This window comes from Coffea eugenioides, chromosome 2, assembly GCF_003713205.1.
Source record: "Coffea eugenioides isolate CCC68of chromosome 2, Ceug_1.0, whole genome shotgun sequence".
Classification (NCBI taxonomy): domain Eukaryota; kingdom Viridiplantae; phylum Streptophyta; class Magnoliopsida; order Gentianales; family Rubiaceae; genus Coffea; species Coffea eugenioides.
This window is the reverse complement of record NC_040036.1, coordinates 39,316,505-39,339,318: the sequence shown is the minus strand read 5'-3', so window position 1 is coordinate 39,339,318 and position 22,814 is coordinate 39,316,505. Positions and strand designations below refer to the sequence as shown.

At 35.4% G+C, this 22,814-nt stretch overlaps 3 protein-coding genes across 3 annotated transcripts; 2 read left to right on the top strand and 1 right to left on the bottom strand.

Moving 5' to 3' along the window:
* Positions 1-7,372: 7,372 nt before the first annotated feature.
* Positions 7,373-8,083, top strand: LOC113759693 (LRR receptor-like serine/threonine-protein kinase EFR). The gene has a single exon (XM_027302270.1). It carries the CDS (start codon positions 7,373-7,375, stop codon positions 8,081-8,083), a length of 711 nt encoding a protein of 236 aa, XP_027158071.1.
* A 7,825-nt stretch (positions 8,084-15,908) lies between these two features.
* On the bottom strand, positions 15,909-17,676 carry LOC113759692 (protein FAR1-RELATED SEQUENCE 5-like). The gene is made up of 2 exons (XM_027302269.1): positions 16,148-17,676; positions 15,909-15,987 (listed from the first exon to the last, which is right to left on the bottom strand). Exons 1-2 carry the CDS (start codon positions 17,674-17,676, stop codon positions 15,909-15,911), a joined length of 1,608 nt encoding a protein of 535 aa, XP_027158070.1.
* A 978-nt stretch (positions 17,677-18,654) lies between these two features.
* On the top strand, positions 18,655-22,151 carry LOC113759691 (LRR receptor-like serine/threonine-protein kinase FLS2). The gene is made up of 2 exons (XM_027302268.1): positions 18,655-18,769; positions 21,565-22,151. The coding sequence occupies exons 1-2, from the start codon at positions 18,655-18,657 to the stop codon at positions 22,149-22,151; spliced, it is 702 nt and encodes a 233-aa protein (XP_027158069.1).
* The last annotated feature ends 663 nt before the right edge of the window (positions 22,152-22,814 follow it).

Genomic DNA, 22,814 nt, shown 5'->3' with positions numbered 1-22,814 from the left:
ATTTAGTACAATTGTTTTCTTTCGTTTAGTTCTTATTAATTTTATAAAGTGAATATAATATAGGCTTAAATACATTTTCCTTAATTAGAGAACGGTTTCAGTTCATCCCTTGTATTCACGAAATAGATAAAATACCCCCTAAAGTGCAAAGTTTTTTCTGTTACCCTCACTTCTTTTCATAATTTCTGATCTCTTTTTTCTTTTTAAAATTTTCTTTCATTTTTAATCATCAAAATAATTTTTGGAAATAAATTATTTATTACCTGCAAATCAGGTGTGCCTTGAGCACTAGTGTTTTATAAATTTTTTTCCCTCTTTAATTCATGCTAATGAAATAACAAAAATGCCAAAAGAGTCTTCTAAACATTAATATAACTTCGAAAGGGTTGAAAAACATTAATTAAGATGTGGGATTATCCATCAAGCATAAATGGTCTGATAAATAAGAAAAAAATCAAATGCCCACAACCGTTGGATAAAGGTACTTGATGAGGGAAGAAAATAAGTGTATTTGAATAGAGTATTATTTGAAATATTATTTGGAATAATTACTATAACACTTTTGTGATGTGATGTATGTGAAATAAAAAGATAGTTAAAAATATAAAAATGTAGATTGAGAAATGTATTTATGATACAAGTTTCAACTATTGGAAAATTGAGCATTTAACTTGTTCTCGTTGACTCGTTACAGGTTGCAAGTTTGGTCGTCTTGTTAAAGAGTCTGGTCTTTGTAAACTATTAATGCAGCAGGGCGGTATAATAATGTTGAAAACGAAAGAATTAACACATTCAGTGAACCAACCGTCAAGATTTAAGAAATAGTTTATTGACTTAAAAATTTGAGAGAAATGCAGTTTTGATCCTCAATGTTTAGGTCGTGTGCCAAATTGATCCTTAATATTTCGGTCAAGACAAGTCTGGTCCCTAAAATTTGTGATTTTAAATAGATTTAGCACAACAGACGGAAATAAAATAATAACTGACTGTCACCATCAAATTGTCATTAGTTAAGAACTTTGACTTTGCACTTTTGTACATAATCCACACTACAAACTAGACGTTTCTTGGGTCAAATTAAGACCGAACCAAAAATTTAGCTGGTCAAAATGTAATTTTAAAAACTTGATATTTTTCGCTCACACAATTTCAGACTTGCAAATTGTTGGCAGTGTTTTCTCCGATTCCAACCAAAGACCACAGTTGCAACTAAAATAGAAAGAAAATTTTGTTTGTTTCACTAAACATATATCGGTCTACAATTGAACAGTAACTTCAAAATTGGCAGTGACGGAACGGAATTAAAAATCCAGGTATTGAAACAAAATTTGCATGAAATGGATATTGTCAGTCAATTGCTTGGTTGGGAACAAAATTTCATATGGATGTAGTAGGACAATCTTCAATAATTTGAGCGGTTTTATGTTGGTTGACAAGTGCAATCATAGAGACGATTTAGTAAGCACATACTAGGTGTCATTTCAAACTGTCAAGAAACTTTGGCTCAAATTATAGTGTATTATTTTTGGGGATAATTGCAGAAACCTCCCCTGACTTTTATAGTAATAGCATTGACCTCTCCTATCAATTTTGAAATAGCACTGACCTCCCCTATCAAAAGTTGGAGGCAATTTAATAGGTAAAAGTGGGTCAATTTACTAAAGTACCCCTAACATGATTTAATTTTACCAAATGAATGTGATGAGTACTTTCATCAAACCCAACAAAACATTTGTTAATAAAAATTACACTAAATTAACTATTTCTGCATAGTTTAACTAATTAACTAAATAACTAATAATCTAATTAATTAATAACTAATTATCTAATTGTTAATAGTTATTAACTAATCAAACTATTTCTGCATAGTTAAACTAATTAACTATTAACTAATTAACTAATTATCTAATTAATTAATTAACTAATTAACTAATTTCTATTTATCTAATTAACTAATTAACTAAAGCTGTTGTCTGTCCGAAACTAACAAACTATTTGCATGTTAAACTAATTAACTAATTAACTGCTTAACTAATTAACTACCTAATTATCTAATTAATTAATTAACTAATTAACTAATTTTTGTTTATCTAATTAACTAATTAACTAATTAACTAAAGTTGTTGTCTATCCGAAACTAACAAACTATTTGCATGTTAAACTAATTAACTAATTAACTGCTTAACTAATTAACTAACTAATTATCTAATTAATTAATTAACTAATTAACTAATTTCTGTTTATCTAATTAACTAATTAACTAATTAACTAAAACTGTTGTCTATCCGAAACTAACAAACTATTTGCATGTTAAACTAATTAACTAATTAACTAACTAACTAATTAACAAACTTTAAACTATATGCAGTACGCATTATCTATTTAAAGTATCGGCTCTTTATGGGTATTTTACATTCAAACATTTAATTTATGATAAAAACATCAATGTTTATAAGTAAAATTCAAAAAGTGTTACAGTAATATCAATATTCTTACTTTCAAACATTTAATTTATGGCCCTATGCCCCTCCCTTTTTGTAAGAATATTACTGTAACACTTTTTGAGTTTGACTTACAAACATTGATGTTTTTATCATAAATTAAATGTTTGAAAGTAAAATACCAATAAAGAGCCGATACTTTAAATAGGTAATGCGTACTGCATATAGTTTAACATGCAAATAGTTTGTTAATTAGTTAGTTAGTTAATTAGTTAATTAGTTAAGCAGTTAATTAGTTAATTAGTTTAACATGCAAATAGTTTGTTAGTTTCAAACAGACAACAGTTTTAGTTAATAGTTAATTAGATAATTAGTTAATAGTTAATTAGTTTAACTATTAACTAATTAGATAATTAGTTAAGCAATTGTCAAACAAATAATAATTGTCAAGCAAGTAAGGGCAAAATTGGAAGAAAATTCTTATCTCACTTCTACAAAAGCTGTCAAGGAGGTTTTTGCAACAAATTGTTACTGTTTAGGGGAGGTGAGTGCAATTTCTAAACCTAGAGGGGAGGTCAGTGCAAATGTCAGAAATCTCAGGGGAGGTTTCTGCAATTATCCCTTATTTTTGCCAACAAATACGAAGCAAAATTTGTTAAGTTACAATTTTTAGGTTCAGACTTCAAGGATGGTAATCAAAAGTATAATTAACTTTGGCTAGAGATAGCAAATCTTGAGTGCCAAATACAATACAAAATATGTTGAGGTAAAATTTGTAGATCCGACCTTCAAGAATGGCATTAAAATGATTAATTTTTGGCTAGAGATGTTATCTTGAACTTCCTTTTATACACTAATAAAGGGCACACCCCCTTTTTTTGCCACTTTTTATTAATTATACTCTTCACATGCAAAGTATTCATAAATTATGGTAGCATTGAGTTAGTTCTTTCTTGATTTTGGCATATGAAGACGCTGTTATATGGGTAGTAATATTGTATGCATGATAATAAGACCAGCGAAAGGAATAAGCACATGATAAAATGGGGTATAGTTGATTGCTACATTAGAATAGTAGAGAAAGTAATTAAATGGGGTATTTTAGAGTGTGCGAAAGTAAATGATAAGCACACTATAAATTTAGAGAGAATCACAGTCAACAAAGCTTGTATCATAAACATATGGAATTATTGTCATATAGTTTACACGTACCACTCTTCATATGCTTACGTTCACCAAAGCTTTTAGCTATGATTTTGGCCTATTATTTCTAAATGCATTTTGGTCTAGCAGTTGTTCATCTAAATGACTTAAAGATTCTTTAGTTTACCAAAAATAATATTGTGGATATTACTTGCTTAGATGCTAAATTAAGTTATGAATTGAGCACAACCAAAATTTACACACAAGACAGTTTAAATGGTTAAAAGTTAGAGTTTTTTTTCGTATTCTAAATTTTCTTTTCCCTTCTTCTTTTCCTCCTCCATTGGAGATGGCTTTTTATTGTTTGTTGGATGGATTTGGTTTTTGGTCTAATCTCACCAAACAAATCAAACACAAGCAACTTAGTCTCCTTTGCACTATGGACACTTGAACGTTCTCTTTGATGTTGTTTGAGTTGCCTTTTCACCTTTTTGATTAATTTGTTTATTTACTTTAAGTCATTAATTATTGGTTTTCAATTTTAGGGTTTTTTATTTTTCAATTTGTTTGCTTGCTCTTAATGATGGATTTTAATTATTTTATTGTGTTATTTTAGTTACAAATAACTTTTGTAACGGTTAAAACGATTGATATCATTCATTTATCATTATTGGAATGCATTACCATTGCTCAGCGGAGGGTAATTTAAGTATTCAAAAAAAAAAAAAAAAGGTAAGACAAAATTCTACTTACACTAGTTACACTTCTAGACTCATAATACCTTTATAAGAAGTATAGATGGATAGGTGTAAGGATTCGAAAACCCCATTTTAACTATAGGTGTGGGGATTCTATTGCCCGATTTACAGCTTAAGGGAATTTGAAATCTCTTCTTGGTAGCTAACTTACCAAACGCAAATTGGTCTGTGAAATTTGTATATCGCAAGATAGAGACTTGAGAAGCCAAGATGTTGCCCTACCAGCGCCAGATCCAAACTAGGTGTCTAATTGGCCTCTACACTTGCAAGATAGTTAAATAGACTGTAGAGGCACCGCCCGGATCCATTTCCCTCCATTATCAATTATCAATCGAATTCTTTAAGGAAAAAAATTGCTTATAATAGATGCCTTGAACATCATCATCCCTGTTCTCGTAAAATATAACCTTAAAACAAGCGAATACACGCCTCAAAGTCTTTCAATCATCATTATCCCTGTTCTCATATTGTGTTTGTCAACATGTCATCAACAGATAAATCGTTGTCATGGTGCTACTATCTTTACCTCTCTGGCCATATGTATCTTTTCGCATTATTATTTCACATCCGAACTGTCTTGTATAGTATACATACCTTGAATGTGCAATTATTACCCAAGCCATCTAACTAGCCGTTTGGTGAGAGGGGATTGGAATTAGAAATCGAAAAAAAAATTCAATATAAGTTGTTTGGGCTACAGGTATTGGATTCAAAATTTTGGAATGAATTACTAAAATTTGGGAGTTCTTAGTTCCTAATAAATTGGGAAGCTTTGGTGGATTCCCAAATTTAATCCATGTGCATGATTTAAAAATTAATATTTTGCACTTTCTACACCCTTTCCCTCACGTCATTCTCTCTCCCTCCATCTTTTCTTCCCTTGGTCCCTCGCAGCTTTCTCCCATGTCCATGACTCATCTTTCTTCTTCCTTCTCTCTCTTTCCCTCGTACCTCAATGGTGACCCCTCTATTTTCCCTTCCCTCTTTCCATAGTAGTCCTTCTCTCTCCCATTCGACCTTTCTCCCCCTCTATATAGTCCATTTTTTTCCTTCCATAACAGGCAGCAAACACTTTGACTCCTCTTCCTTTAACTGACTCAACTTGGTTTTTTTCTAGGGTAAAATACAGAAAACCTCCCTGTGGCTGTGGTTTGACTAGTTGACACACTATTTCCTCATTATTTAGAAACACTCATATAGCCCCTTCGTGCTTTAGACTAAAGTGAAATTTAACCGGTAACCGGTATGTTACCTGCAAGTGATGTATTATTATTGTTTTAATATTTTTATTTTATTGTCATTTTTTCTTTCAATTTTGGTGCTTTGACTTAACTATCATAGGTATCTTTACAAATTTTATAGTTGAAATCTTGCTCCTTCCTTTTTTTTTCCTTCAGTTTTCATTTTTTCTATTTTGCTCTTCCCTTCCATTTTCCTTTCCTTTTCTTCCTTTACTTGATCCAAAATCTTCATCGCTAAAATCTACTATAGCACCTCACAGAATCTAGGTGGACCTTGTTGCCCAAAGAATCCCAAAAATCTGGGCGCTTCCACTGTCAATTCAGTCTGACTTGATCCGATAAATCAATTCATCTTCATCCAATTCTATCAGGGGTTCGTAAACCTTGATCTTCATCATTCACGCAACTCTCTAGCATTGTTGAATTTGGAATTTCGTCGCAATGATTAAGTTCAAAGGCGAAGATTTAGGGTTTTTCCTTCATTTTTCCCCTTTTATTTGTCTATTTTTTTTACGTATTAAAATTAGTAATTTTGATTCCATATAACCATTGGGCAAAATTATTAAAGCAGAACCCCCAAAAAAAAAGGGAATTTTACAGAATTTTCAATCATAAACTACAATGATTGTATATTACAACCACGATGAGGTGGAAGACGAACCAATTTGTTTAATTGCTTGGAGCTGTTGAAGTGAAGCTACCATCGGTTAGATGAATGAAAGGTCGTCACGCGTGATGGCTCTGAGGACTCAGCTGCCGCCACGGCTTCACCACCTTTGAAAAAGTTAGACAAAACTGATCCCATGCCTGACCTGCCGACGACGTTACTTCTTTTTGTCTGTTTGTTAATTGGGAAAATTGCCGATGGCCTCTCCCTCTTTTTTCCTTGCGGGGAGGAGTCAAAGCCGAAGGTACTATAGCGTGATGCCTGACCTTTTATTTGTCTATTTATGTCTCTTGGGTTGCTGAAAGTTTCATGGTAGGTGATGGTGGCAGTAATGGCTAACAAAGTGGCAGCGGCCATGGCAGCAATCGCGGCGAAAGGAAAAAGAAGAAAAGAATGGAAAAAAAAAAGGAGAAACAGAAAAGCAAGACCCCTTGCTTCGATATTGTGAGTTGTGGAGAATGTGAAATGGAGGAAGAAGGAGAGGAAGAATAGGAAAGGAAAGGAAAATAAAATAAAAAAGAAAAAAATTAATAATAGATAGACTACTGGTTCATTGCAGGTCAAAAAGCGTAATTTCACTCTAGTTCAAAGCATGAGGGGGTAATATGGGTGTTTTTAAATAATGAGGAGGCAGTGTGTCAAATTGTCAAACCACAGGGAGGTTTTTTGTATTTTACCCTTTTTTTTATAGGTCAAGTGTATTATTTCGATGAATTAATCTCAAATCTGTATATTTCTAATTCCATTGAGTTTGGGAGGAAAAATTTTTCTTTCCATCACATTCTTTGCATTCTAACAAGAGATTTGGTGACAGAGGTTTGCTGGGTAATGTTTTAGTAAGAGATATGGTGGTGGGGTGAGTACGGAAGAGTTAGACATAGAAGAAAAAGATGATGAATTGATGAAAAGGGGAAAAAGAGGACAAAATATAGGTAAAAAATGATATTAAATTATGATACCTATTCCTTACAGATATTTGCCAAACACTAGTTATTTGAATGACATCCTCACGAAGAACTCGTACCAATTTTTTAGAAATTATTCCAATTACAATTCGGATTCCTTAGCTTGAACCAAATGCCTACTAAATCTGTAATTTTAGAACTTAATATCAAAATAGCCATGAAAAATATTTACTACTACTTGTTTCTTGGATACTTTTTGTCAAGTTACCTGTTAGCTTACTCAGCCAGGGCCACCACTACCAACATCACCACAGATCAATCAGCCCTTCTTTCTTTGAGGGCTCAGATCACTTCAGACCCTCATCAATTCTTAGAAAACTGGTCTCCTACATCCTCAGTTTGTGAATGGGTAGGAGTCGCTTGCCGATCTCGTCATCGTAGGGTAACTGCCTTGAACATTGCCAACATGAGTCTTACCGGCACCATTCCTCCACAACTAGGAAATCTATCCTTTCTTGTTTACCTCAACATGAGTCGAAACAATTTCCATGGAGGACTGCCCCATGAGTTATCTCAACTGTGCCGATTACAAGTTCTTGATTTTGGAGTCAATGATCTTGGCGGAGAGCTTCTTTCCTTCATTGGTTCCTTGCATAAACTCCAATACCTGTCCCTCAGAAATAATAGCTTTACGGGTTCTATCCCACCTGGTATCTCTAACATGTCAAACTTGGAGATGTTATGGTTGTCGTATAATTCTCTTGAAGGGACAATACCAAAGGAGATTGGAAATCTACCAAACCTGAAGAACTTGTACATGTTCTATAATCAACCTTCTGGTCCTATGCCTGCTGAGATCTTCAACATTTCCTCTTTGGAAAGGGTTATTGTTTCAAGTAATAGATTAACCGGCGGAGCTTCCGATTGAGATTTGTCGCCAACTTCAGATGCTAACATGGCTTGATCTATCAGACGACAGGCTAAGTGGTGAAATACCATCAATATTGTCTCAATGTTCAAAGCTTCAAGTACTCAGATTGTCTATCAACAACTTCACTGCATCCATACCCAAGGAAATTGGTAGCTTGACGGAGCTTGAGGAACTATATCTAGACAATAACAACTTAACAGGTAGGATTCGTTCACATGCTTGCGCAAATCAAATTTTGAAGATGACAATTTTCTTTTAAAGATTTGTCTATGAGGGTACAACAATTTATATGTATAATTCCAATGAAAAAGCAAGCACACTAATATTTCCACCATGCTTAGATTTAAATTTCCGAAGCTATAGACTTTCTAATATAGAGAATTCGTTATCTTTAAGTAGTAACTTTAAACTTGCTAGGGGTGGCAATTTCCGATACGAACCTAACACGAAATTAATGGGTTTGGGTTGAGATTTCGGGGGTTCGGGTCAGAATCGAGTCGAACCCGATGAATCTGAAAAGAAAACAGGTCGATTTCGGGTCAACAAGTGGGTGATCCGATATGACCCGTTTACGAATTAAAAATAATTTAATAAATATAAAAATTATTTTATCTAACTAAGCTAAGTTATTCTTTTTTTTCAAAGGCATTAATTATTTAATCCTAAATGAATTTATTTAATTTGTGTGAAGTTAAAATTATTATATTTGGACAAATAATATATTATATTATTTTTTACTTTTATACTATTTTAATTTATTTTAAATTTGGTTTGGGATAAAACACTTTTACGGTGTTTAATTTATTTTAGATTTGGTTTGGAATTATTTATTTAAATTTTTATTACTTGATTATGTAATTAGTTTTGTGAGAAATTGATTTTATTAGAAATTACAGTGGTAAATTAATAAATTAAAATTAAATTTCGGGTCATTTCGGATCAACCCGCCAACCCGAAATTTTCGGGTTCGTGTCAGTTATCTTGACCCATTTCGGGTTGGCGGGTCAGCGAGTTTTCTGTTATATTTGGGTCTCAACCGGACCCGTCAACTCAAATTCGACCCGATTGCCACCCCTAAAACTTGCTACTTGAGATGCCCAATCTCTGCCCTTTGAAATTTTTTCATAAAAATAATTAAGTGGGATTTTGTTCATTATATTATATTCCATTTTAAAGTTGGACTTCCTCGGTGAATTTTACTCAAAAAAATTATACTCTAAACGATATAGGACTAATACAATACATACAGATTAAAAATAACCCACCTCCTGATTTTTAGGAGTTCCTATGTGTAAGCATATCATGTATTTAAAATCGTTTAGTGTAAGTGAACTCTTTTACTTAAACGCCTCTCATGAGACACTTAAATTTCTATTGCATATTTTATGTCTATTCACTTCATTTTTTTGGGTTTCTGATGGCATTAGTAGATGCAAAAGGAGAGATGAGTTTCCTTCTTTAGGAAAAGAAGAATTTACTTGAAAATTTGGAACTAAAATATGTGCCTGTGGTTGGCATTTCATAAAACTATTAAAGTTATGTGCCCTTTCCAATCGCATTTGTAGTTTAATAAACCTGTCATAACCTTTTCATTTGCTGAGCACCATTTCACTCCAAAGATTTAACAAACATATTATAGAGAGGCAACTTACAAATTGCTAATTAATGCAAAAAATCTGTAGTTTTGGACATGTTGGATTAGTTTGGTAATATGAAAAGAAATGATATTATATTGGTAATTCAATAAACTCATGCAAGAGCTCGGGCGGTCACATTAATGAACATGTGCTAGGCTTAGGGTACTCTTGGCTGGCAACATGCTTTGAAAAGCATGCGGCGGCCGCCCTCTCAATGTTCACAATAGGTCATTGACAACATAAAGTCATACCTACCTACGTTCCAAATCAAAATAACTTTGTCCAAATTTTCACTTGAAAAATAAGGTTTAGTATAAAAAAAAATGAGCCAATTACTTAGAACACAATTCAAAAGTTACGACACAATCTATTGCAAAAATTTGTTAACAATTAATGTTAAATTCTTAATCTATCGATGGCAAAAATTCTTGTTACGATCATTTGCCTTAGATTTTGTTACGTAACTTAGTGTTTTGTGTGTGTGTGTGTTTTTTTTCTATAACTAATAACTTAAGATAGCAAAGTGTTAGATTTGAAGCTTTGGAAACTAAAATGAGGTTATTAAGTAATCATTAATTGTTATCGTTAGGAAAAAAAAAGTAATCATTAGAGTTGACTCAATGATCAAGAAAGGGTTCTTAGAATTTTTTTTGCTGTCAGATTCAAAATTCGAATCATAATTTTAACAGTTGAAGATAGAAAGGATACGAGAAAAAGTGTATGATAAAAGGAAAACAAAAAAAAAAGTATTCAAATATATACTCCCGTCCCACAAAATTCATCACTTTTTAAAAAAACCAACTTAATGTGAATAGTCTCTAAGATTGATAGCTGTATGCTTGAACTCCCCTTTTGGACCTCGTTTTTCAGTTTGAGTTAACCTTGGATGTCCTTAAAACAAAAACAAAAAAAATAAAAATAAAAATTGGGATGGTGGTACCTACGGATACAAGGTGGATACGGGGCAGGAGCGGTCCTCAGACGGACCGCTCCTGAACGGTCCCCTCACAGAAAGAAAGGTAAGGCCAGAAATAAACCACGTCAAAAGGCTTCAGTTTGGCCCAAAACGACGTCGTTTTATTAAGTGAGACAATAAAAAAAATGGTTATGCTCTGCTGACCGTAACGGCAAGAAACGGAACTTTATGACCACTAGTAAGCAAAGTCCCGCCCAAACCAAAATGAAAAGCCGCACTTAGACTCCCACCCAAACCAGACGAAGCAGTTGCATGCGAAAAGCCACGAAGGGAGAAATAAGAGGGGAAAATACGAGATTGGCAACACTCTCCGGCGTGACATTGCGAAAAGCTGTGGAAGTGCAACATTGGATACTGAAAAAATAGCAAGGAGAAGCAAGAAGTGGTGGAGTGGTGGACAAATTTCTGGTGATTCGGATTTGTTATAAGAAGAAGAAAGGTGAACCCAAGGTTGAAGAGCGGAAGATCGTAGGCGCGGGAGTAGTGAACGACCGAAAATCAGTCAGGTATTCAAATTTTTTTGAGGCCTACGATGATGCAGTAACATGTGTGATTTGACATGCTTGTTGAAGGACCTTACTTGTGGATGTTGTTGGCGTACAGTAGGATGATCGCTTAGAGGGATATCACGTGAGCACAATTTTGTGTATAGTAATGAGTAAGTGCAGCATGATAGGAGTATTATGAGTTAGTTTTTGAGCATGACAGAGTGAGAGTGGGAAAGAAGGGGGAAATCGTGCGGCACAACTGCTTGAGAAAATGTGTGCATGGGTTCGATAGTTAGTATTGAAAAAATGGATGCAGATTATAATTGAAAAAATGTTATCATGAAATTGGGATGGCGTTTTTGGGTCTTGAATGGTGTAAGTTTATTGTATTAGTTCGTGTGCACGAACACAGTGTTGGATAATTGTTACATGTTGTGGTTGAACAGGTACATAGAAATAATAGAGTTCAAATGTTTTGTACTGAGTTGTGCGTCTCATAGTTGCTAATGAAAATGTTATTTTGAAATTGGGATGGCATTTTTGGGTCTTGAATAGTGTAAGTTTATTGTATTAGTTCGTGTGCTCGAACACAGTGTTGGATAATTGTTACATGTTGTGGTTGAACAGGTACATAGAAATAATAGAGTTCAAATGTTTTGTACTGAGTTGTGCGTCTCATACTTGCTAATGAAAATGTTATTTTGAAATTGAGATGTCGTATTTGTGTCTTGATTGGTGTAAGTTTATTGTATTAGGGCGTGTGCATTAACACAGTGTTGGATAATTGTTACATGTTGTGGTTTAACAGGTACAGAGAAATAACAGAGTTTTAATGTTTTGTACTCAGTTGTGCTTCTCATATTTTCTTTTACATTGATGTTACAGGTTATTGGTTTACTTGCATAAAGAGAGACAAGTTTCTAGGTTGGAAGTGAATGAGTACGAGAGTAGGTTATAAGTTGGCAATATGAGACAAACGGAATAACAAATCATGAGGTTTAGCATAGTTAGTGTGGAATAACGGTTAAGAATCTTACTAGTTATTATAGGTGCACATCATGTTGGATAGTCATTACACGCAGTCATTTAATAGTGACACTAGGAGAAATGCACTGTAAAATTGGATGAACAAGGACGTAAAATTGTTTAACGGGTTTGTTGCTTCATTCATATTGTTGAAGAGGGTGATAAATAAAGGAGAATGTGATTGAATTGAACTTGATAGGCAGGGGAATAGATTATGAAATGACTAAATGAGGGATAATTAACCAGAAAATTTGGTATTGAGACAAACAAATTGTGAAAAGGAAGATTACTTGTACAATAATTGTTGTGGTTGGACATCATCTTTGATAGTTGTTACACGTAATAGATCAGAAGTTACAATAATAGAACTGGTCTATAGAATTTCATGAAGATACTATAAATTTGGATGGCCCCTTATTCTACTGCATTGGTATTGTACAGTAGCATAATAAATAGAAGAAGAAATTGATGGATGAAGTACAATCTGATAGGTAGAACAACAGATTATGTAGATTAGCGGCAGTTGGAATAAATAACAAACTGTGAAGAATGAGTTACTGAGTGTGAGAAAAAATGTTACAGGTTGTACTATAACTAGCGTGACTAATATTTGATGCTCATATATTATGTTTAGCAGTACTTCATGATATGTTATGACTGTGGTTGGAAAAAAAATTTTGGAACTGAAGTGCAATATGTTTGTTAAAAACATTAGTTTACAATGGCAAGAACGCGAGCAGGAAGCACACTTCAGGAAGCAGACAGAGAAGAACTCGCCGAAACAAGTGGTGGTACAGAACACGGTGCAGCACCCACTTCATCGAATAGGTAAGTGGCCAGTGCTTGCGTAAGGTCTTGGCAGGTTAGACTTGGCATCATTATTCAGCATTACAATGTTGACTGTTCAGGGGAAGGATGGGAAGGAAAAGAAGAAGTAAAAGGAATGATCGTTTAGGTGGGGAGGAAGAACTGATTACAGCGGGAACAAGCGAGGTCGCAGAACCAGTCCCACCATTGAATCCATGGATGAAGTTCAGGTAAGATTATTGAATGCGAGGGAAAAATAATGGTACTAAATAGCACATATAACTTTGGAGTTTTGAATGTGGACAGGAAAGAGTATCAACACACGGTTTCGGCGAAGGGTGTTAAGCTGACCGAGGTATGCTGTCCTAGCAAAATAAACTGAAGAATCATTGAACCGATGGGGTGCCTAAGGGAAAAATAGTGAAACGAGCAATTATTTTGTGTTTAGTCTAACGTGTTTTTTGATTTTATTTATTCAATGCAGTACAATGACATTGTCCGGGCAGCATATAATAAGTTGAGTGAGGAAGAAATGAGGAAGCGAAAGGAGGAATATTTGAAAGAGAAAGAAGAGTATGAGAAAGAAATGGAACGTCTAGGAAAGCCGATATTGCGAAAAACACGGGTTCAAATCAAGGTAAATACACGGCATGATTCATCAAACATTTAATGAAACTTATATTAGTCTAATGCATATATCTAAAAAATGGTGTAGAATCAGAAGTACACTATCCGATGCTCGCCAAAGCAGATGTCAAGTTTAGTTTCACGAATCGATGAAACTAAGAAGCAGCAGATTAGAGACATAGGATTTGGAGGGCTGCTAGACATACAGTGTCACTGGATTCCTAGTGGCATAGCTACCTGGCTTGTTGACAACTTTAATCCGACATTGAGCAGTTTAAATGTTGGTGGAGATGGTGTGCTACCTTTAACGTCAAAGGATATCAGTTTAATCCTGGGGATCCCGAACGAAGGTCCCGTTCCAGTTGAAGACACCGATACAACCGAGGTTGGGGGAAGTGGACCAAGTCGTAGGACATACAAATGGAATGAGCTTCCAAATGAGTTGGTAGCCATGAATGCAGGGGAAGAATTCTTAAGACTATTCGTGGCATTTTGTTGTGGATGTCTACTGGCTCCAACCACTAGAGCCGAGCACAAAATAAAGGTTTGGAACTGTACGCAATTGGTTGATAGGGTAGCCAGATTGAACTGGGCTGAGTATGTGAGGATCGTACTATGCAATAAGGTGCTAGAGGTGCAAAAGAAAAGTGAAAAGCAGCACCAATACGTTGGCGGTTGTATCTTCGTTCTGCTGGTAAGATTAGATAGTTGTAGTCATGACGAAAATATGCTCTAATTGTTACACAGTGCACCAGAGAGTCAATTATTTTTGCGAGCCTTCATAACTACTGTCTGTATTTCCACATTTTATCAAATTCAGTGCGATGGATTGCTTAGATTATGCTCAAATGAATGCGTCTACGATGATGTTTTAACAGTGTGGTCAAGTTTATCTACAGTTGAATTAATTACTGTATTGTATTGCAGATTCATTATCTTGATCGGGTACAAATACTGAAGCATAAAGTGTCGAGGACTACTCCGCGAGCTAAGGCATGGACAGATGCTCTGATCTCTGAAAGGGATGCACTTGAGATTAAAAATCTTGGAGCTTATGGAAAAGGAAAACTGGTAAAATGTTATATATTATTGATCTCATTTCATATAAAAGGTAGTGGTCTATGTATTGCGTGGCTTTTCTATTGAAATGGTTGGTTTAATTTGTTGTTAAAGATTGGACAATATGATCCGGAAGATAATGAATATGATGGGCAGAGTACTGAACTACCCCCTGATTTGGTAGGAATGCTGATGAACAGCGGGCACGCCGATATCGGTGTAAGTGGGTCTATTCCATGATTTAATGAAATTTGTTGTTTGATTAGACGTAATTACTGCATATTGTAAGCAACGTTATTGGTTATTGATAGGCCTATCAACTTCATTCATGTTGTAGTATCATGTTAATATGTGATACCAATCCCAATATTACATCCCTGTCTAGAGAGTTATTAAAAATTAAGTCACATGAATGGAAATACAGAAATATAGTGATCTCTTGGCCAATCATGTTATAAATGTATGAAGTTTCAATGATCCCGGGTGACCATTTTATTTTTTAGTATATAAGTTACAGTTATAGAACCTATGGCCGCAATTCAAATGTTAAATTAAGAACCTTTGCGTAAATGTACTATTGTATATGCCTGTATTGTATGAAATTGTTGAGAGCATGTGGCTCATTTATGGATTGATAATTTCATCATCTAACTGCAGGCTGAGCTAAATGAGCTGTATAACATTGCTGTTAGTAGCCAACGAAGGATATTGAAGATTGCAGAAATCCTCTCCTCTCAGCCGAGAGCAAAAGCTTCCACTTCTGGGACTGAAGCATTGGACAAAGGAAAAAAACCTGTACAGGAGGACTATACAATGCACAAGAGTCCTGATACCGAAGAAGAGCCGGAATTTCAATCTGCCGAAGAAGGGGCAGACGACGAGGATGATGATGCTGAAGAAATTGATGCGGAAGGGTCTGATGAAGACGAGCATAATGCAGCGCAGGCCGAGAAAGACGATGCCTCTTGCGACTACTGCCTCCCCCATTTCATTTACAATTTCAATTTTATCTCGTTCCTCCATATTCAGATTTTTTTGATTTTGCAAAGGTTGCTCTTCGCTTTCTGAGAGGAGGAGCTCAACTCTCTTTGACAAATCGGATATGACAGTGATTGCTACTTTGCTGGTGTCCTCCGACATTGCTGCTCGAGTTGCGACCTTAATCATGGCTGGAGCGAGCTCCCGATAACGAGTTGAAATCATTACTTTAGGATCAGCCACAACTTCCTGTCCTCGCCGATCAAAACAGTCTCCAGCCCGAGCTCTTTTTGTCCATCGCCTCTTAATGTATTCAGGAGGAATTATTTTTATGCCCACGGTATCAAACACCTTCAACGCGTGCCCACATAAAATGCCTTGATTCTCATATTTTTTGCAACTGCAATGTACACTTAGATCATTCCGATTGAATACTACTATTCTTTCAAGTCCTCCATCATACCTCATGACCGCAAACTCCACAAACATCGCTGCATCTTGTTGTCTCAATATAACCATAGCTGTTGACTCGCCATATTCATTTTGGAATGCAACAAATACGGTTGGTGAATACGTCTCTGATGCATGCACAAGCATAGGTGTTTGCCTTAACCCTACCATGGGAAGCTTTTGCCTCATTTCATATTCTGCAATCAGTTCATTATGTCTCTTTTCATCAACCACCCGATTGAAATGTCTAAAGAACTGCACAAGGTCATGATCCAGTTTCAAATGATTTTTAATTGCTGCATTTAGGCTTTCGCTGAGTTGGGTGCTTCGCATTCCCGCGGTCCATCTTTCTTTCATCATGCACCTTGCCCATTTATCACGAATTTTATACAACCCGGAGAGCCATTCATTATTTTCAAGATTGTGTTTCTTCACCATCGCCTCCCACACCCTATTGAATTGTTCCACTTCTTCAAACTCATACATGCAGGCACCAAACATGTATGGAAGATCACTATTTTCCTTGTAGTGATTGCCAAGATGTTTCATAAAATTACGCCTTATGTGAAACGTACATAGACCGTGAAATGTTTCAGGCATAACAACTGAAAGAGCGGCTGCCATGGCATGATCTTGGTCGGTTAGTATGGTACTTGGACGCTTTCCGCACATTGCTTCTACAAATGTACCAAACACCCATTTGAAAGAATCTATAGTCTCATCATACATAAGGGCAGCACCGAATATCACAATTTGCCTATGTTGGTTAAAACCCACAAACACTCCAAGTGGCCGGTATTCTTTATTTGTTTTGTAGGTTGTGTCGAATGTGACTACGTCTCCAAAAAATTTGTAGTCAATTAACATTCCTGCATCAGCCCAAAAGATATTCGTTATCTGCTCTTCACAGTCCAGCTGTACGGCATGAAAAAACGATGGATTCTCGAGTGTTTGCTCTTGAAAATAATTCAGCATGCTACCTGCTTCTCCATATTTCAAACTCCTTTCCCGTCGAGTACGAAGATATCGTTTCAGGTCTTCCCGAGTATATCCCACATTTCCCATCCCACCTGCCTCCTTTCCCATAAGCTCATGGCTCTGTTTCAATGAAAGCCCAGCGTCCTCGCTTATTTCAGCTTGGAATCCTTGAGCCTCGCTCACTTTTCTTTGTGATGGCATCATGTGCGCACATTGAGCAATGTGCAACTCATGGTTATGCTCTAAAACAAGATCATGCACACGGTACTTCATTGTTCCTCTAAACAACACAATAACCATTTTAGCTCCACACCCTGTTTTCGTCGGAGCTCGTGTCCTCTTTGGCATCACATCACCTTCGTACTTGCGCTTCACACCTTCCTTGCAGCAACTATATCTCCTAGACGTGGTCACGCCGTCTTTGTCTTTATTCAGATAGTCTTTACGTACACTAAAACCCATTTTAAAGGCATATTTGTTGTAAAACTTGTACGCATCCTCTTCGCTGTTGAACTCCATTCCTAACTCAGGGGTCCCATCTTCTACCAATTTGCTGCAATCCATTACTTCTGATCCTACCAATTATGCATCAAACACCCTAATTTGCAACACTTCATGAATTGTATGTACATAAACGACAACATAAATGTATATTACCATTCATAATGTGTTATGAATCATACATTACTCGTATACCAAATTCTATTATTACGCTATCAATATGATTAATGATTCACATCATCTTACTTTTACTCTAACACAATCTGTGCACAAATACAACTCCATGTACACTAACTTATACAGATTGTAATGTATTGGTCACACGATGTAAGTCTATTTTAACTGTATGTACATCCACGCTGGTGATTATATTTTGATTCTAGATTCTTTAGCTCACTGGACCTTATGTCATTCGTTAATAACAACCGCATAAGCCAACTCCGCATTTTCTACTATTTCTATATTTTGAGGGCCAAACAATCACTTTCTACTCATTGTAATATATTTTTTACATCATGTAATTTACTTACAATACAAGGTTCACCCATTTATTATTCACATATATGTCTTTTCCTCAGTTTCACCTCATTCAACTCTACACCTCTATTTTATACACACTACACGGTCAAGAGAGGGACAAACTAATATTACTCCATGAGCATGGACCAATTACTAGATGCACAATGATTCATATCAATTGTAATACGGTGGCTATAACATGTAACTAATTTACAACAAGATGTACATTCATTCACTTGTTAAATGTGACTTTGTTTCTCTCATCTTTCCCTAATTCCGTTCGATGGTTTATTTGAATACATACCCCTAGGTCTTCCAAAAACTACTATCCCTTTATAGTTCATCACTGAAAAACTAAATGGTCACACACACAGATACGGTACATATATTTAATATAGTACAACTTCACTATTCTTGTATCATCTTCATATTATGTCTTCAGTGACTCTAATTTTATCCTTCATTTAACAATTGAAAATAGGGTGACAAATTATTGGCCACAGTTACTGACATGGTTTAGTCATGTTACCTTGGTCTGCTAATACGCTTCACGTTTCACCGAAGTCGGAGAGCATAGCTGCATCTGCTATTAAGTTGAAGGACAAAATCTGGCTTCGTGAGATTTTGTCCTTTCTCTGTTTGCTTCTACCTTACCGCCTGCCTTGTGCGCATTCAAAATAGATACAATACTCTTATACCCAGTTGAAAACTACAGCTGCTTCTGCTATTCAGTTTTCCCTCCAAACTTTGGCTTCATCTCTCTTTGCTTCTTCCTTGCCGCCTGCCTTTCCACTCACTTTTCTGTCAATTGCTATTTTCATCAGAGTAGACTACACTCACTTCACTAGAAAGAGCTAGTAAGTCGAATTCTACTCGAACTTCAGCTTTCTACCTTCAATGAGCGGTCGGTCAGACTGTCACAGTAGAGCTCCTTCAGAAGCACGCCAAGACTCTTCCCTCAGTTTTGTTTTCTGCGACTAATTCAAAATTTCAACTTGAATTTCAAAATCTACTTCTCTTCCGTTTGCTCCGTTTGCTCACGTTTGGAAGTCAACATTTTTTTATTTGGAACGGTGCCGTTTTTGTGCCCTGCTTCAGCCTTGCTGACTTGGCTCATTTGTCTCCTCACGTTTTTTATTGTGAGGAGACCGTTCAGGAGCGGTCGTCTGAGGACCGCTCCTGCCCCGTATCCACCTTATATAGTCATGTGGGACTCACCACCTGAAATGACACAACACTTTGTTGTTGTTCGAACGCCACGCTGCTCCTTTGGCAGGGCGTATGTCTCACGCACGAGATTACACAAGTCAAAGTCGTTTATGGGCCTTTATACAAAATTGTCATTGACTTTTCATGTAACGGTATTCAATGGAAATGCATGAAATTCTTTTTACTATTTTAGGTAAATGAAAAAAGTTTTGGGACAATTATAGCATGATACTTTCATAGGATAGAAGAAGTATTAAAAGTTAAATAAAGAAAGGTTAAACTACGATTAGGTGATCAAACTTGTCCTATATCTTTTCTTTGATAAAGGGGTGGCACCAATTAATTTTTCAAAAAAATGCAAGCTATTTTCCTTCTTGTTTGCTAATAAATATTCAAAGCCACATGTTGGTTGAAGATTGCCGAAACTTATGACTTTTGTGTCCCAAAATTATGACTTGAAGATTCAACCATCATGGCTTGATTGTGTTGACCAAAATAATGGCTCCATACCGTGTACAATTGTATTTTGTATCTAGCTAGATACAAACAAAAGTCATAAGTTTCGACAATCTTCAACACGGTAAGGAGCCATAATTGTTGAATCTTCAACACCATCCAACTTTATATTTTGCTAGAGACTAATCAGTACTACTTTTTTTTCTGTCAAAGATAAGCAATTAAATTAGATTAGAACGCTCAGAGAGTTAACGGAAAGACTGGCCTAAACAATCTAAGAGGACCCACCAAACTAATCAGTACTACTAGTTACCAACTTTTTATATTAAAAATTTTAAAACCACCATTGACAGTGAATCGAGAACCTCTAGAATTAACAGTGATAATTGCATTATACAACATAAACATTAGGAGATTAGATGAAGTTGATAAAATAATAAGTGTAGAAAGTAACACAATAAACTTTTTTTTCCTGAAATTTGTGCACTAAAATTACATTAGTATTTATATTTGTTATTTTAGAATTTATATTTGTCTTTTTTGTGTCTGCATTACACGGTGCATTTGTCACTAACAATTATAGAGGAGTATGATTTGAATACATTAGCCTTTTCCGTTAAATGTTTTAGGATCCTACAATTGACAATTAAAATGTAAGCACTATTTCTTCAACTAAGCAACTGATAGACAAGTCTTTCGAACGAAGATAAAGGATTATTTAGTTACTTGCCCCATTGTTTTTTTTTTTTCATCTTTTAAATTCAAAGACATCGATTTACCTGCAATATTTTTAATTGGAAATTTGGAAAGTTAAGTGATTCTGATCTTATAAAAAATTCTCAACCATCAATTCTCCTAAACTTATAGTTATTCTATTTTTCTTATCCCTAAAATTTGAATTTATCCATCCTAATTTTTTTTACACTTACACTGTTTTCTAACATCCAAGCGATAAAGAGTAATATATTGAATATTCATATGTATATATAACTCTCAAAATTACAGTGCCTATAATACTCTCAAGTATATTTCGAATATCTCAAGCAATGAAGGGTAACATTTTAAATATTTGCATGTATGTGTAACTGTAAAAAATACATTGCCTATGATGCTACTAGGATTTTATTTAATTTTATTGCTATACATTTTCTAGATGTAGATTTAAGAGTTCAAGTGTATTTTGCAGGTGTGATTCCCCTAGAGGTGTATTTATAGCTTGGCTATAACCAGTCGACTGGTGAGATCCTTTTCTTTTGTACACGTCTAATTTTCCTTCGCACATTTCATATTTTCATCACTCTATTTATTGTCACTTGGGACCTCAAATTTTTGATTTTACCACTTCACATTTTAAAGTTATAAACTCAACCCAATTCTCCCCAATCCAGCAACTTGTCCATGAAACTAGGCAAACGATATGTTGATTCCATTATAAAAATGTGAGAGCACTGTGCTTTAGTCTACTTACGTTAGCAACCTGAGCAGTTTGGGCGATTTGAAGGTTTCATAATTGAAGTGTGGAAATATATGCAACTAATTAACAGTTAATCACAGAAGAAGAAGGTACTAATTAAGCCAGGATCACTAGCTAATGCCAATCTAATAGATTAGAAAAGAGCTGTATGTTTTGTACAATGGAGGTGTAAAGTCAGAATTAGCCTAATCATCATGTTGCAAAATCGATTTAGTCCTTGTAAAAAGGCAAACTAGTCTCAAAAAGAACGCTATATAATTGTTTGAACATGTTTAAACCTGCTTATTCTGCAGGTACAATACCACAACAGCTTGGCAATCTGCAGAATCTAGAAGGGCTAAGTCTGACGTTCAATAAGCTTGCAGGATCCATACCTGTTCAACTGTTCAACATCTCAACGCTGCAAATATTGTTACTTCCGGGCAATAATCTTTCTGGAAATCTTCCATCAACAGTGGGTTCTGGATTAATCAATCTGGAAAAGCTTTATCTCGATGGGAATGACTTTGAAGGAGTGATACCGGCCTCGATATCAAATGCATCCAACCTAGTATATTTAAGCTTGGCTGCCAACAGATTCAGTGGTCCAATTCCTAATTCTCTTGGGGATCTAAGATTTCTAAGAGAACTTAGTCTCTTCCAAAACAATTTCACAAATGATCCTTCGTCACCAGAGTTGAGCTTTATTAGTTACTTGACAAATTGCAAGAACCTAACAATCTTAATATTCGGTGACAAATTGACAATCCGTTGCACGGCATTCTTCCGACATCTGTTGGAAACCTTTCTACTTCACTTGAAGAACTTTACGGATATCATTGTATTATCAAGGGAAACATTCCTGAAGCTATTGGTAATCTGTGCAATTTATGGGTTTTAAGTCTATTTGGAAATCAACTGAGTGGACCTATTCCGGCCTCAGTGAAAGACCTGCAGAAACTTCAAGTTCTAGATTTGAATGATAACTAACTTGGTGGATATCTGCCAGACACTCTTTGTGGCTTAAACAGCTTATATGGTATGAATCTAGGCCAAAATTGAATCCAAGGATCGATCCCCTCATGCTTAAGTAGCATTACAACTTTGAGGGAGATTAGATTTGGTGGAAACTTATTAAACTCTACCATACCAGCAAGCTTCTGGAGCCTCAACTATCTCTTGCATTTGTATCTGTCCTCTAATTCCTTGAGCGGCTCACTACCTCGAGAAATTGAAAACTTGAAGGTAGTGGTGAATTTAGATTTGTCAGTAAATCACATTTCTGGAAGTATTCCAAGCTCAATGGGGGGTTTGCAAAGTTTATCTGGACTTTCTTTGGCACAAAATAGACTTGAAGGATCTATTCGAGACTCACTGTGGTCTGTATTATATAGGCTTGGAATTGCTGGACCTATTTAGTAACAATCTCTCCGGTTCAATCCCAAAATCCTTGGAAAAACTTGCACATCTGAATTCCCTTAATCTTTCTTTCAACAATTTAACAGGTGAGATTCCTTCTGTTGCTCCTTTGAAGAACTTCACAAGTCAATCTTTCATATCTAAT

Coding starts and splice junctions, on each gene's coding strand:
- LOC113759693 (XM_027302270.1), top strand. CDS start 7,373: ATGAAAAATATTTACTACTACTTGTTTCTTGGATACTTTTTGTCAAGT.
- LOC113759692 (XM_027302269.1), bottom strand. CDS start 17,676: ATGGATTGCAGCAAATTGGTAGAAGATGGGACCCCTGAGTTAGGAATG. Junction 15,988..16,147: donor GTGGAGTTTGCGGTCATGAG/GTATGATGGAGG, acceptor GAATACATTAAG/AGGCGATGGACAAAAAGAGC.
- LOC113759691 (XM_027302268.1), top strand. CDS start 18,655: ATGTTACCTTGGTCTGCTAATACGCTTCACGTTTCACCGAAGTCGGAG. Junction 18,770..21,564: donor TGAGATTTTGTCCTTTCTCT/GTTTGCTTCTAC, acceptor CTTATTCTGCAG/GTACAATACCACAACAGCTT.